Below are 17,100 nucleotides of genomic sequence, written 5' to 3'. Positions count from 1 at the left end.
CGTGAATGTTAATGATAGTGATCATTCTGCAGTAACTTGGCTTTCCATCTTCTTTTACAGCCTCCGCGTCGGAGCCAGGGTGGCAAGGTTCAGGAGAGGGAAAAGGAAACAACAGCAACAGCAGAGGCAGAAGCTACACTGGGCTCTCCTCATGGTGCCATGGGAACAGGCTGGGTCCCCTCTTCTGCCACCAAATAAAACAACCTACACTGGAAGGACAAAAGGTTTCTGTTCTGAATGAGAACTTTTTGAAAAGCTCCTTTCCAGTCTGAAGCAATTTTAATTTTTTTTTTTTTAAACACAGAAGTGGAATTTATTTTCCAGAAGTGGAATTTATAGCATTTAAAGCTCACTAGCAAAGCTGGAAGTCCCTGGGAGTGACTAATAGCAATTTCCACTTGATCAGTGCAAAGTCAGAGCTAAGACTCAAAATCCCAGCTGATGCAATGGACTTATTTTAAGCTGGGTAATTTTTAAGATAAAGTGCACAGTGATAGGAACTGGACTAACTAATGCTAGCCACAATTTTTATTCTCAGCCTAAATGACCTGCTTTTGTGCATCTCAGGTTGGCCTTGCATAGCTCTGTGCACTACTGAATTTAACTGGCTGCATTTTGACACCACTGTAGCAGCCCTTAGACCTCTATCGAATCTTCTGATGCCTTCCTACTCCTTCCTCTCCACTATCCTGGGAGCCACACTCTTAATTTTGCACCCACATTAACTGTCTTAAATTTTATATGAATATTCTAAAATGCACTTTGCAGATTACTCACCCCCATGTACAAACCAGGAAGAGGCCTTCTGGGGAGTGCTGCTGCAGTCCAAGAAAAAACACATTTCAGGGCTTTGAACTGAATTTGCAAATGCATGATGCAAGTCTGGTATTTTAAAAGGGTTTCAAACCTTAAACTATTGGGTATGGCAGAGGTGCTGCTTTGAAAATTTGTATATAATAGTCAAAGCAATTTAAGTACAATATCAAAACAGAAAAAATGTGCTACAGAGTAGAGGAACTGGATACCAAACTTCCTCTGTGTGCCAACTGGCAGCTGAGCCACAGCTCCTCGAAACACCATTAGATGGAGTGTGTCAAGTTCCAATAATAAAATTTCCAAGGGAAAAAGCCCTAATGATGGTACAGATTTATTTTAATCCTTTCAGGTATGACCTCACCACCTCGAGAAGCCTATATTTCCATGGATGTGGTGCTTTGTTTGCCTTTTCCTGACAAACACCCTGGACAGGAGAGTGGGGCCGTGTGTGAGTGCTGTGTCTGATGTTGGACAAAGCTCTGCTTTCCACAGCAGCCACCTTCCAGAAACATAACTCGCTAGACTAATGGGCAGTGAGCAGCCAGAATGACTGCCCTCCATCTTCTCCTTGTGTAACTTTGCCAGAGTCCTTGGAACTTGCCAAATTCGGTCATGCCTGCTTAGCTTGCTCGACTGATTGTGCCAGAAAAGAAAATAAGACACAGATGTATTTGAGCTCTTTGAGATGCCAGTAAGAGCGACAGCTAATGGCTTCATTTCGACCCTCCCCTACCAGCTGGGCACAGGTGGGGGGATAATGAGGTCCCTCTCCCTAATCAAACTCAATTATTTACTACTCTGTACAGCCACAAAGACATTCACATCCAGCTCAGAATATAAACTGCACTGTGGGCTACTTCCAGCCACCACCTCTGGGTATTTATAACTAACTCAAGTGGCTCAGAGTTTGCCTTGGCAGGAGTTGAGTGTATAAAGTTCTGCAAACTGTTTCTGCTCAAACATGTCCTGCTGAAGAGGGGTCCCTGGCGGGGCTCCCTGCTCAGTCTGAGCGAACATCCATGAGATGGAGCACGGCCCCAGCACTGAGCTCCTCATAAGCAGCAACATTTTTCAACAGTGATTCAATATTAATAAACATTACAAGTCACAAGGCTGACATGACAGCAGCTGAGATACTTCAGCATAAGGAGGAAAAAAAAAAAAAAGATGCAAAATATAAAACCACAATTACATGCACTGGTGGGGTGACAGGGGAGGAAGAAGACAGAATTTACAACAGATCCCTGATACAAAAATAAGACAGCACACACATTAAAACTCACAGAGGTACCAACTTTTTGATCAAGTGATGATCAAGTAATTCTTTATCCTAGGGGACACGTTAAAAATTCTAATTTAAACCTAACTATTTACATAGTAATCACAAGCCATTTAAAATCACAATGTGGACACTGGAATCAAACTGACCCTTTCAGAAGAGCACTGCTTATGATACAGCTGTCCTACTTCTCCTCAGCAGCACCTCCCAAGCTAGAAGGAAACTCCTCACATCAGCACAAATGATGGTAAACCAAAAGATTTTGCATTTTTCTGCAGGACCTGCAGCTGGACCCTAATCCTGCTCCCAGCTCCAGGCAGAGCTCTGCTGGCCATGCTGGGACCCCCGAGGTGTCTGGGCTCCCACAGGAGGGGCAGTGCCACCTCCTCTGAGCCAGCATCCAAACCCTGACCCACACCTCGCCCCTGCAGTGAAGACTGACCCAGCTCATGCACCCAGTGCAACATGGGGGTAGGGAGGGGGCAGCTGGGAAAGGGGACTTTTTCCACATAAGAAATCAGCAACAATTTAGTTGTCTATTGACAGCGATCTCCCCTTCCTCACCACAGCCTCAGTGTAGCACAGCCCAGCATCTCAGTCTTGAATAACTCAGTTGTGAACACTGGGGCCAGAATATTTTATTTCCCAGTGCCCTAATGCAGTGGAACAAAGTGAATGTGGCCTTTGGGAATACACGTGGGATTTCTGACAACGGCTTTCAGTAGGATGCTTTGGAATGTCACTAAGAAACACAGTACACAATAAAGAATATAAAAACTAATTAAATAAGCCATATTTTTTTAAAAAATGTCTGATTATTCAGAACTAGAAGCAGCTGTGGTGTTAAGAAATGTAAGTAATGTCCAATAACCAGGAAAACCCTATTAGCATTTTCATTTCAAGAGCTCCAAAAATGAAATATTTTTCCCAAGTAAGAAGTGGCTTATGCTCCTGGCATTTTGTTCTAGTAATTAAGGCCTTCTGATGGTTTAAGAGATTTTTCATTCACAATAAAGAAAAATAAAATGATTAAGCACAGTGTATATCCCTACTTCACTGATAAGGACATAGCAAATTCTTCTTGATCTACAAGCTCAGGTCTCAGGGGTGGATGGGATATCTCTCATCAAAACTCTTCTGGACTTGAGAGGGGAATGCCCAGTCCTGTCCCAACTACTGTCCTTGGTTACTGTTCATTTCTCTCCCCAACCACGGCATTGTTATTAACCCACACTGCAACTATTTGTCTATAAAATCCCTTCCTTCATGCCGAGCACCACCAACATGTGCAGTCCCCAAATTTTGATGAGCTCAGGTGAAGGGCAGCAGAGGAGGAGGAGGGCAGGGGGTGCCTGGCACTCACATGCGCACGAAGAGCGACTGCTTGGCTGCCAGCCCTGGGGACGAGTATTTCTCCACCAGTGCCAGGGTGCTGAAGCCAAACTTGTGGATGGGCTCGTTGGAGTCCAGGGGAGGAAAGTCGGTGTCGACCTCACCGTCGTCCTCGGCGATGTGCAGGCAGTAGGCGCTGACATTGTCACTGCAACAGAGAGCACCTGCAGTCAGCACAGCCACAGGAGCAGAACCACAGGTCTGAAAAGCCACAGGTCTGAAAAGCCACCGGTGACACCCACACAAATATGTCCCCAAAGGTCCCAATGGATCTTGCTGCCACAACCCCATATTGACAGAAAAACCCCAAACCTCAGAACAAAGCCATCTTCAACCTTAACTGCACTACAAGCAAAACTTGACAATTATTAAAATACACTAAAAACTATAAAGGTTTCATGATTTCATAAAACAGGAAGTAATATTTCTCCTTTTGTGGAAATTTGTTTATTTATATGATGACTACATTTCAGAGCTAAAGGCAAACAAGCAGCGTCTGTGAATTTTCACAGATCAAACAACTGTGGAAGTTTAGTGACTGTAGGCTGGAAAAGCAGAGAGTGCTCCCAGGCAGGAATGCAAGATACTGAACTATGGGAAAAGTAAAAAATCTGTCCAACACAGTAGCAATGATTAGCAGAAAACTTACCTTTACTAAACTCCTAAATTCAGCCACTAAAAGCAGTTACAAATTAATAAACACCAACAAGCAGAACTAATACAGAAAGTTGAAACAGATACAATGTGAAAGAAATAAAGAGCTGAGCCTCTTTCTTTCCACTGATGAAAGCCCAGAGGGAAACAACTATTTATAGCTACCAAACAGGTATTAATCATAATTTCCTAGCATTGAAATCTATTTCAACTGTTACTTCAGTTTAAATTATTGACCTGAAAATAAGTATTCTTTCTGACTGTAAACCTGCCAGCACTCAGGCCTTTCCCCAGCCATGCAGTAAAGCTGGAGGTGCACGTGGCAGCATGTTTCTAAACTCTGCAGTTTAAATTTGGAGTTTTAATTGCATGATTGATGCTTAAATTAATTAATTGCAAAGTGTATGCTAATTGTTTAATTGGTCGCTTGATCTATATAGATCATTTTTTGAATTAAATGAGTTGATTTACAAAGTTTATTGATTGGATGTGACAATGAATTATTTCACTGACTACCTGATTTGCAATTTTCTCAATTAATTCACAAACCTTTGGTTGCAACTGTGCTTTATTGAGAGTGCTTAGTCCAGGTGATCTATAGGCATCTTGTCATGACTAAGACATTTATTATAGAAAACAGGGAACAATGATGCCTTGCTCCGAATGTAAGCTGCAAATTTGCTAACCAAAAGGTAATTCAGCAACATTCACCACTCCGAATTTTGAAAATTCTGCAAATACTAGTAAAGAAACTTTCTGGCCTTGAACTCTTCCAGGGATGGGGCAGCCACAGCTTCTCTGGGAACCCAGGGCCTCACCAGCCTCACAGTCAAGAATTCCTTCCCAAAATCCCATCCAGCCCTGCCCTCTGGCAGTGGGAAGCCATTCCCTGTGTCCTGTCCCTCCATCCCTTGCCCCAGATACATTTGCATCACTCCCATTAAAGCTGGAGGAACAAAGAGACATAGAGCAGCAGGACACACCCAGCACAGCCCCAAAGCCATCCCAGTGCCACCAACACTAAACACAGGGAAAATACACAGAACTGGTTAAATCCCACAGAACAAAGGGGTTACAAATATCTTCAATCATGGACTGGGCTCCTGAACACTAACACAGATTTAGCCAAAATGTGTTAAACAAAAAAAGTCCAGTGAATAAAACTGTTCTGCACTTTGAACCTCCACCAGGCTGAGTGAGATTCTAGCTAAGAAACTTACAAGTTCAGCAGAAAAATTGAGGGATGTAACAGCTTTCCTCACTTCCAAAAATAGCAAATGTATTTGAATTGTGCATTCCACTATTAATTTTATCCTAGAAAGGGATTTTGTTTATTTTTTGCAGGTGGAATAATTCCAGCACATCTGTCAGGGATTGGCAAGAAAATGGTCTGCTGGGTTACAACCCAAGTTCTTGTGTAAGAGGCCAGGGACAGGGCTGCTAATACAGTCAGTGGTTCCTCGAACCAAGAGACTGAATAGAGACAAATACAATACAATTTTAATCAAAAAGGCAGCCTAATTGAATACAGAATGTTCTCAAAGCTGTCAACTAGTACTCATTCACTTCAGAGTCTTACACCTATCTTTTAGGAAAAGGAATCAGGCAGTAATATATTCTTTTCCTAAAGACAGAAGGGGTTGTTGCTCCTAATTATAAAGTCTAAAATCTCCTCATTATTCTCACAGTGTCACTGGCAGGTATTGTTGTCACTCTGCATGCCTTGTATACCCATCTGAGGCATTCTATAGATGTATTTTAGTGCAGTGTCACAGTGATCCCCATTTTGCCTTTTTACACCTTCACCTGACTAAATCAGGAACAAATGGCCAGTGTAGAATGGGTACCCTACACGAGCTCCTTCCTTACTTGGAAATATGAGGATTAGTTTACAGTTAAATCAATCCTTGCCCCAGGACTGGCAGTCAGCAGTGCCAAATTAAAAAAGATGATGGAGACATGAGAAATAATTGAGAACCTACAAGAAAACAAACTTCTTGGAAACTCAAGGCTCTGCCCCTTAATCTGAGCCTTTGTCCCCAGATTCTCAGCTGCTGCTGTGTCTAACGTGCTCTTGGAAACTCGCGCTTCCATTATTTATTTTATTCTTTCTGCCCTGAGATTTGATTACATTGGACAGCCTCCTTGCTCATGAGCACTTTTTGACACATCATAACATCTTATCCTTCAAGGTAGACAGTGAAATTCATTTCTTCCCACTGTTGCCTTTCACTGTGGGCAGTGATGGTTCATGGAACACTCCACTTGTTCCATTTGAGATCTGCTGTGTTCCTGAAAAATATGTGTGTGCCCAAAGACTGACATCAGTGGTGTCCTACTCGTTAAAAAAGAACTAACAATACACAAAGGACAATTCTCTGAACTAGTGATATAATGAACAGAAATTAATAACAGCAAATGAAATGGCACCATCTGTGAATGATTTTATATTTCTTCTCCAGAAAAAAACCAAAAAAACCCACAAATCAAACCCAAGTGTTTAACCTCAGAAATATCTCATGTGTCTGTTGAGAAGAGCTAGGGGAAAGCCTATATCCAAAGAAAGAATATCGATGGAAGTGTTTTCAAGAGGAGCTGCTTTGCTGTGGTGCCCTGTCTACCAGCAAATCCAAACATGGGAGCCCAAGTGACCTCCTTCCCATTCCCCCCCAAGTTGTGCTACAACAGCAGCTAAGACTGCTGAGCCCTCCAGGGCTCCTGAAAAATGCTGAAAGAGTGAGCTGCAAAATTCAGGATCAAAAAACCCCCACCCTATTTATTCAATATTCCAGAAACAATAAAAAAAGCGAAATTTGGCTCATATAGAAAAAACCCTAACAAAACTATCAACCTCCTTTGCACCAGGGACATCCCTGCCAGTAACTGCTACTGACAACTCTGTAATAAACTACCTTAAGTTCTTACTTTATGTTCTATGGCCCAGCAAAACCAGAAGGATTTTACATAACTGTTCTAAAACGAAAGCTGCTCAGGTGAGCTGTTCTGAAGAACCTTTTGATGCATCTCATGCCATCTGCCAGGAAAAAGGAACAGCTCTCACTGAACACCACCAGCGCTCCAGCACAGCAAAGAGACTTAGAGGAGGTCTGGACTTTATCTGACATCTTGTGATCTCAGCCATTAAGAACACTACCAAAAAATAGATGTGACATGAAATAACAAATGCCTATGTGACACCAAAAGAGATAAAGTTTGCATTATTTTTACATAGTTTAGAAATGATGATTCATTTACAGATCCAAGCCTTCCTGTTGATCATTTCCCAGCACACAGCAGTTAATTGAAAGAGAAATGGCTGGAGGTGCACATGTGCTGCTGAGAGGGAAATACCGACAAATGTGAAGGTGCTAAGATTTATATATCCAAACACTGACACAGAAATCTGTTCCAGTACTCAAAAAAAAGCTGTAGAGGAGAAATTTAGAGGTCAAGAGGTAGTAAAGAAAGAGCATTACTTCAGCTTGGGTTCCCGTCCCTCACTTGTATATTGCCAGCAGATGAGCCCGATCAGGTCGTGCACCTTGGCGTTGGCGATGGTCACCACGGTCATGGGCTGCAGCTTGTCTTGGCTTGTGTGCAGTGGGAGGTAGACATCAATTTTTTTGGTTGCCGTTGTACCAACGTGGCCCTGTTAAGGAAACAGATTCCATCAGGATGTATAAGAAAGTGTGACAGGGTTTACAGAAAATCCAGGCGGATGGAGTTCTGTTCGGCAGGAAAACTAAAATATGCTGCTATGGCTTAAAATTGGAAGAAGATTGAACATTTAAGTTCCAATTGTTTCCCTGCTGTAAAAAGGACATGAAATACCTGGACATTATTTCACAGATTTTCCATAAAGAGCCTGAACTTTGCTGCAGGATCTCATGCTCCTGCAAAATTCAAAAAACTTGAATTATGTGTGGGATGAGGAGGAAGAGGGACCCAACGAGCCAGTCTAGGACTGCTGAAGTGCACCACCCTTGATTCTGCAATTCTGCTCTCTTCTGGAGTTCTTCCCCACTACCTGAGGAGCCCATAGCTCCCCACAGGGGGCACAAATGCCACTCACCAAGACTTGGCCTTGGCTTGCCAAGAGAAGAGCAAAATCACACACACAGCAGAACCACTGGAGTGTTCTGTTTGAAGACACCAAGAGGAATCAACTAATATTGGGGTTTATTGGAACTTACTGGATGAAAAGAATCCATTTGGTGCCCTGGAGATTGACAATTAAATGAACCATAAAACACACAGCAACACAGAGATCTATGAAGTTTCCATTGCAAGAAAAGAATGTTTAATCCACTGCAGGTAGGGCTGCAGCTCTCACCCAGAAATCTTTTAAACAAACAAAAGATTGCACATCCTGATCCCCTCTTTCAAAGCACTCAAAGTAACTCTGTATCTTCATCTCTCTCCATATTACAAGGGCCTTGAGAAGAGAAAGGGTTTCTTAAATTAATCACTTGGAATTCTAAGTAACAGAATAAAAGGATTCAATGCTATAAATCTATAATGAGAGCATAAAACAGGGAGTTAAATGCCATGTGCTAATTTCAATATATTGTTAAAAACCATTTGATCCTTCAGTGTGATTATAAATTAGAGAAGTAATAGGAATTTAAAGATTAAAGTTATTCATACTGGCATAGCTAGAAGTATTCTAAAATCCATCTCAACATAATAAATTTGTTTTCTAAGAAAGCATTTTTATAGAACAGATAGCTCCTCTTCCCATGTTTTTAGGGTAAGAAGAAACTGGTTTTGCTCATTTATAGGAAGGGTTAGGTTTGCAACAGAATGCGGGACATTCCTTCACTTTCTTTTCACCTGAACAACCTTTGCTTGAGTACTTGGGACCCTCTGAGACACCATCCACAACCTCACGAAATCATGAGCACAACAGAGCTATAGCTGGTAAAAAACACAAGGGTGGGTTTCTTTCTCTCCATCTCTCTTGCTTTTCTACTTCCACAACTTATTTTTAAAGGGAAATAACCAGGTACCAGGTGACAAATCACCAGGTGCAGACACCCAGGGCACACGAGGCCGAGGGAGTCGGTGACGTTGCGGTCGTGGCCAGAGACACCCCAGAGTTGAGGCTGCTTTGGCAAGAGAAGGAGCAAACAGCAGTTACCAGGAAATTAATGTGGCTTCTTGGCACGTTAAGTCAGTTACATACATAAATCCAAGGAGGGCAGAACTGTAACTGATGCTGGGTCCTGATAATGGAAAATCCAAGAAAAATGGACACGCAGATGTGGGAGTGGATGCCAAGGTTACAATTGATACACCCAGCACCAAGCCAGGGAAGGAACAAACGAGCCAGGAGCTGGGACTAATAACCCAAGAGACCAGATTATCCATCATGAATGGTGTGAACTCATAACCCAAGCCCAGGAATTTATAAAATCACCCCATTCAGGGACCCTGGACTCCAGCTATCACAAACCTGACAGTCACACTCCTGGGGCTCTGCCCTGCCCCACTCTGTGACTTACTTGGTGTTTGCTGTTTTTTAACTAAACCTTTCTTAGTTCTTCCCCATCTCCAAATCTCCTCTACCTCCTCCAGCCTATTTTTACTATCTTTCTTGTCCAAACTCCCTCCACTACAGCCATCCTGCTCTCCTACTCACAAACACTTAATGTGAGCACCAAAATGCCAGGTGACTTAAACCAGGTAAAATTCACACACCTCTGAGGGTTCCAACTGCTCTGTGAGCAAGGGGAGCAATCCCAACAACAGCAGGACTGGGAAATGGCTCAAAGCACTGCTCTTATACTCAAGATCTTTAAAAAAAGTGAGAGAAATAGTTTTATCAATTGAAGCTCTGTAAAGCTGATGGCCATGAAGTATTAGAGAGGCTGAAACCTGAAGCCAATTATATTTTCTAGCAGTAAAGAGAACATCCATTGTCACATTGGGTAGGAAATGTTTGTATAAACCCATGGGTCAGAGTGAGACTGATCAGTCCCACATGAAGGGGGTGTGGAGGAAAGCTCCACTGTGTTTATTGCAAATTGGTGGTATTTGTTCAGAGCCACATTATAAATCCAACCCATCGGGCCCCTGTCTGTGGGACAGAGTCAATCCATACCCTCAGCCCATCTTGCAAAATATTAATTGTGCAGGAAGTCCCTGAGAGCTCAATTAATGCTCTGCTCAGAGCCCATGGGGCAAGGGCTGGACATTGTGGGACTGGGCACAGGGACACAGTGACCAGTCTGTGGCCAGGGGTCACCCCAGCCAGTGACACCACCAGTGACAACTCCTGGCTTCTCCCAGACCTGGAGTCTCCTCTCCAGGAGGAATCACCCAGAACCAGACCACAGGCATTACTGGAACCACAATTACTTCTTGTTCCTGACTAAAAACTGTATTCCAAGTGGAAATGCTGAGGAAACCCAGAAGATAAAGGACAATTACTGATATTCAAAGAGGCAGCATCAAACTTTATTAATAGATCCTGTATAAAATTCAATGGAAAATCTATTCAGGGCCAGGGGCCTTACCATTTGGAGTTTCCTTAATAGCCTCCAATAAATCTGGGAAGCATAAAGGGGCTGTTAAATTAACATTTTCCTGATCTGTCACCTGTGGCACAGTTAATTTGTCAAAAAATTCTTTTAGCTTGTCACTGGACACTGTATATTCTGACAAATGAAGTCTGGAATAAAATTGACAAAATATCTCGTTAATTTTCTAGGAAATCACAAGTCTGATTCCATTAAGCTTTTATTGTTAGAAATGTTATATCCCACCAATCCTTTAAGAAAGTGAGGAGTAACTGGATACACTGAAAATGTACAATAAATCATTGAAATTTTTCCAAGTATTTTTATTAATGGTGCTCTCCTACAGTGTGTTGAATTTGAAAAAAAAAAAATTTAAATCTATCGGTTTTTCCAATATAAGATGTCTTTCTAAGATTTAAAATCAAATTTTAAGGGAGGGAATGCACCCCTCCCACCAAGAGCAGATGATGTGTACCTTCAGTAGGTCACACGTGGCCACTGATCCTTCACCTGACACAGGACATTGGGGAGAGCTACTCCATCCTAGGACATCTCGGCCCTAAAAGGTGCTGCAGCACCTGCAAAACAGGGAGAGCCAGGTACACCATGTCCTTCTCACTCCTGCTTTGCTTCACTGCACATCACAGCACAAAATTAAAACAAAGTCCATAAACATTTCCAAGAGAAAAGTGATTGATTTTCAACACTGAAAATTTACTGCCTCTTCCTGCACAATGGAGTTCTGTGACTAAATGTTATATCACTTTAAGATTAGATGTTCTAATGATATAATGCAAAGATTTTACTGAATCATTATTTAGTGGGAGTCATAAAAACCTCTTAAAATTAATCTTTCATGCACATCTAGCTTACCCAAAGTTAGCATTTAATTAGATGGCCTTGGCACGAATGAGCTTACTACTTTATTTGCTCAATCAGTATATGTCTCTTCAGTAATTATAATTAATTCAAGTCATTGACTCACCTCCCAGCAAACAATGCTAAACACTGCACAAAATGGAAACAAATGCTTTCCCTTCCCAAATGCAAAATGTCCTCTCACTTTTAAATGTTTTTTGGTTTGGGTGACAGGGTGTTGAATACACTCTGTGATCCAGCAATCACCTCCACAACATAACTTACTCCTTAAGTATTTAACTGACACACAGAAAATACTTGAAGGGGAAAAGCAGAAATACAATAACCCAGCATTTACAACACATAAAAATTTCTAACAGATCAGAACATAGATGTTTTTGGCAATATGAGGGACCATATTTTTATTTTTTCTTTCCTTCTCCAACCCACCACGCTATTCCCTACCATGGCAAAAGGGGAGTGGGGTTTATTTAATTAGGTGGTTACACCAGCATTGGAGTTTTTCATTACTTTGGGCACTTGATTCCTTCTGTTACTCTTAAACCATGTGTGGAGAACACCCCGGCAAGGCTGGAGTGCACCCCCAGCTCACTGCAGCTTCTCAGTGAAGCCCCAAAGTTATTCCCTTCTGAGGAGAGGATTCTCCTTCGTATCACCCCAGCTCGTGCTGCAGAGTTAGCAGATCACGATGTAAAACTCCATTAAACATCATTAAATACTTAATTTATCTTATTCACACTGTCACTATTCATAAAAATTTAACCCAGTAATTTCCTGTTATCCAAAGCATAACAAAGTATGAATATTTAACTCCAAGGTAAATAACATACTATTATTTTTTATTTTAAATTGTTGACTTCACTTAGCATGCCTGCTCTGCAGAGCACCGTGCGATTTGTCAATTAAAGGTCCAGATGTTTCACAGGCTGCAGAGGCAGCAGCAGCTCTGAGCAATGCGTCCTCTGCATTGCAATGATCACTACAACCCCAGCTCCAGGCTGCATTAACATGCTCATGTTTTATTCCAGCCCCCTCCTAATGTACCAGTTAATTATACAACACACAGCTGAGAAACATCACCTCTGAGCTGGACAGTTTCCTTCCACGCTTCCACCTGAACACGCCTTTACACGCACCTCAAAACCAGGATTTACATAAATAACCACACAACTAAGCACCCGAATCGCTGCCTGCCCTTACTTGGCATTCACTCCCACAATTAATAAAATTATGGAAGTCCTGAGCAAAGAATAAGATGCATAATGCTGGTAACAGCACGTTGCAATTATAGTAACATGCTTTCATTTATACAACTCTCTATGAATTAAAATCTGGTTTACTTGGAGTGCTACTAATATGAATTCTTAATATCGCTTTTTTTTTCTGACAAATGCTACATGGAGGGAGGGAGAAATCTCAGGTCCATCCCTGTTACAGCCCAGGCTGTGTTTATGTCCATTTAAGTGTCAGATTTAGGACAAATGGCCTTGTCCATCCCTCCCCTGCCACACTCCCGTGGCATTTTGCCCCACACTGGCTCCCTCTCCACGTGCCCAGGCAAACACAGAGGGTGGGATGTCCCACCAGCTGTGTGGCACCAGCTCACCCTGCCCCTGCAGCCCTGAGCTGCTCAGCTCCCACAGTTCTAGTGAGGGATAAAACACACGTTTAGATTGATCCAAGTGGAGTTGCTCCAGCTGCAGCAGAAATGCATTCATTACCCCAAACCATCATCAAATTTCTTCTAGCAAGGAGAAGGAACAGCCTCTTTGGAAGAATAATATATATTTTACTTAGTAATAAACATTACAATTTAATGCTGAGGAATAGAGTTATTCTTTGTAATAACAAAATGCAATCAAAACTTATAATTAAAACTACATCATAAACATTATTTGTGTGTTAAGGAACATGCCACGATCTATTTTAACAAACAGATGCTCTAAAAAAGATAAATGTTTTCAGAAATATTCAATCCTTGAACAGATCAGCCTCTAATCCTCTGCTTCTGCTGCACAAAGCAGACAGCTCAAGTTCCTCGAGGACATCAGCCAACCTTAGGTGGAACATTTTTAATACATCACCGTGTCACTTTTTAATGTGCCACAATCTATTAACCACATGGCAAACTAACAGGGATTTTTAAAATATGGGTTTTATAGCTTTGTGCCGGTGATTAATTAAATAAATAGCCAGCATTTCACAAATCATCCCTCTAATTAGTCTAACCCAGACAGGGTGCATTCCCTGGCACTGCTGCCAGCTGAAGCTGCAGAAGGGCAGCGGCAGCGCCCGGCAGCGCCAGCCCGGGCTGGCACGGCCCCGCCGCCGGCACCGCCGCCGGCCCGCAGGTGCTGCACTCAGCTGGAACGGGGCTCCAGCTGCTTGCAAAACATGTTCTGTGCAATTATTCTCCCTCATCCTGAAGGAAACAATCGAGGTAACAAAGGGAACGCAGCCGTTTGTCTGCGATTTGACCTGAAGTAGCGAAGTTATGTGTTGCGGAAAATGAACAAATATTAAAGGCAGATGCTGGAAAAAATGCACCCGCTAAATGATACATTTTCTGTCAAAACATTTCAAAGTTGAAGCTACAACTAATTACATGCAGTCCATTCAAAGAATCCAAGCAAGGCTTATCATTAAAATGACTCAATTATTCTTAAAAGAAAGAGAAAATCATCTGTAAAACTTGCCTGCAATCTCTTCAGTTTTACCGTACCTACCTCGATACATCATTTCCCCCAGAGCTCAAATTAAACTCCTAATAGTTAATATGCTCAAGTTTTACTATACTTTTTTCTTCAAATTATTATTAACTGGAATTTCCTACCTAGGAAAGGCTTTATATGGAAATTTGTTCTGCAGTGTTTAGCGAGACTATCACAACAGCTTTTTGCCCCTCAATTTAAAAATTACCAGAGAGACAGAGTGTGATGTGGAGTCAGGCTGCTCATGGAGATGGGATTTGATTTTCTCCACCAGATGATTTCTTTCTCAGCATCAGCCCCCAAACCACCTCCTTAAAGCCCAGCTTCCTTGCACTCAGGAAGAAATTTGCATTCTTGGACTGGGGTGTCACAGAGCGCCCACCCCACAGTGCCAGGGCAGATCCCACAGAACTGGACAGGAGATCAGGACTGATAGAAAATAAAAAATAATAAAAAATAAATAATACAAAGTGTCCCACTGACACTTCTGTAGCACTGCATTTCCCTTCCCTTTTGGCAGCAGGCAGTGCTGGCACACCAGTGCTTCCATCACACAGAACCAGTTCAAGGAGGGGTTTCCCCACCACCACCCCAAGAGCCACGCGGCACTCGGGGCACCTCTAAAAGGACCATTAAAGACTTCAACCTCGGGATGCTTTTGCCCTTAAAATATGTGATAATGCACTGATGGGCTGTTCAAGCACCTTTGATGCAGGACACGTTCTGACATAAAGTGTTTTCAACATTTTTTTCCCCCCAGGATTTAGATCCACAGCAGTCAGAGGTGTGCTAAATTCATAAATTCAATCTCAACAAAGACCTGCTCATATTAGTAAATCAAGCAAGTTCTACAAGTATTAAGAAGATGGTAAGAATTTTCTCCCTCTTCGGTTCAGATAGGGAAACAAAAGAAATAACATGGATAGAACTTGAGCATTATATTGCCTTTACAAATTCTGAGTGGGAAACATTAAATAAATAAAAAATTAATTTAGTGAAATATAAATTTATACTGGAATCAAGAATAAACCAATTACCACTTCACTTACATATAATATTTAACTACAAAACAAGAACTCTTTGATTAGTGATTTCATGGTGCTTAAACAAACCCATAAGTGAGCCCTTTCTCCATAATTACCATCAATGCTTTAAAATGATTTTTCAACTACCAGGGTCAAAGTAAAGGCATAGTCTAAAAGACTATCCTATGAGAAATTAAAAAACCCAACTTTCTCTCCCTCAGCAATGTTTCTCCCAACAACGTCTGTTAAATGGACACATCCAACTCTTCTGCAAACAGCAGCCATTAGAAACACGTGCTAATAAAACATTTCCATATTTCTTCGGCTGTTAAGAACCTCAACTTGTGAATACGTTTTTCATTTGATCTGATCTGTAATTAAGGGAAAGATAATGACACTACTAAATTGCTAAAAATCAATTAGATAGAATAAAACGCAATATGATTCAGCCAAAAGATTAACAAGTGCATTATAAAAACTCTTGAAAATTCTTTAATTCTAATTAAGCTGCTTTAAATGGCCATGGCCTAAAAAATGCTTTTAATTTCAAGGCATCACCAATTTTCCTGCGTGTTTCACTGTACTGGCTGTTTGTCTTCCTTCTCCTTTTTTATTTTTAAAGGAATATTTAAAGAAAAAGTGGCTGCTTGGGAAGAGCTGCTGCCCCACTCCAGGTCCTCCAGGGGCTCTGGGCAGGGTCAGCCCCACTCTCAGCTCCCTCTGACTGCCAATGACTTCATTTCACGGCAGTGGTTGAAATCAAATATTGGAGCAGAATTTCCATCTCTCCCACAAAACCAGAGGCGGGTTCCTTATGGAGCCTCCCTCTCTGGAGACATCCCCAACCCACCTGGATGTGTTCCTGTGTCCCCTGCTCTGGGTGACCCTGCCTGGGCAGGGGGCTGGACTGAATGATCTCCAGGGGTCCCTTCCAACCCCAACAGTTGTGATTCTGTGAATGTCAGGACAGGTTTCTGCAGTAACAACTCCATGAGCCATCCACACACAGCACAAGCAATACTTGTGCCCAATTTAAGCACTATCCCATCTCAGATTTCAACTGCAGCTTAATTTTTAAACGAATCAGCCAGCAGCCTCTCTAAGATCAGCTAACAGCATCATTACCCAAGTATTAACATCTGATTTTTGATATTATTCTTCCAAAACTCTGGAGCATCTCCTCCTCCCTCTCCTTGCCCCACAGAAGGCAGGGAGCAGAGGGAGCAGAGGGAAGAGAATTCCTCCCTCTCACGTAGCACAACCAATCAGTTCAACCCAACCTGAGTTCCACCAAGTTGTATGGAGTGCAAACAACAGCACTAACTTTTCTAATTTCATCCTCTAGTACTCCCAAGTAAATAAGAGAGAGGAAAAAAAAGTAAAGTTTTCCTACAAATAGAAACTGTCACTTACTGGGATGTGATCTTTTCAGCTCATGCATCCTAAATGCATGCAGAGATATTATATGCACTTTCTATTTAGCAATTTAATTATATCTTTGCAGTCAGAGAGTGGCAATGGTTTGCAGTAATAATCAGGTGAAAGCATTCTTACATTAATATGCTGGAATCCGATGTGTTAATTTGATGCAACTTTGCGTTGACAATATGTGATTAATTTGTTCCCAGGCTCGCTCTGCTCCCGGCGCTGACAGCTCCAAATGCTGGGTTTCTTTATCCATATCACTATTTGACACGCCTTAGCCCACTGCTTTGCTAGGACCACTGTTAATTTGTAATGAACTGGCTTTTCAGGGGGCTCCTTCATTTTTAATTCTGTCAGTGTCACCTCCTTGAAGAAAATTATAAGTTTCCTTAGGTGTG

The 17,100-nt window shown here is 41.9% G+C and overlaps 1 protein-coding gene across 3 annotated transcripts in view; it reads right to left on the bottom strand.

Annotated features, from left to right (window-relative positions):
- MAPKAP1 (MAPK associated protein 1) overlaps nucleotides 1–17,100 on the bottom strand; it is an 80,323-nt gene that overhangs the window by 38,725 nt on the left and 24,498 nt on the right. For all 3 annotated transcript variants that reach the window (XM_083875618.1, XM_083875620.1, XM_083875619.1), the window contains exons 5-6: nucleotides 7,618–7,790; nucleotides 3,459–3,635 (exon numbers count right to left, since the gene is read on the bottom strand). In XM_083875618.1, the coding sequence (XP_083731744.1) occupies nucleotides 3,459–3,635; nucleotides 7,618–7,790 (350 nt within the window). The remainder of the gene's footprint in view (nucleotides 1–3,458; nucleotides 3,636–7,617; nucleotides 7,791–17,100) is intronic.

The sequence above is a fragment of the Zosterops lateralis genome (assembly GCF_965231275.1).
Source record: "Zosterops lateralis genome assembly, chromosome: 20".
NCBI lineage: Eukaryota > Metazoa > Chordata > Aves > Passeriformes > Zosteropidae > Zosterops > Zosterops lateralis.
This window is presented reverse-complemented; position numbering and strand designations above follow the sequence as displayed.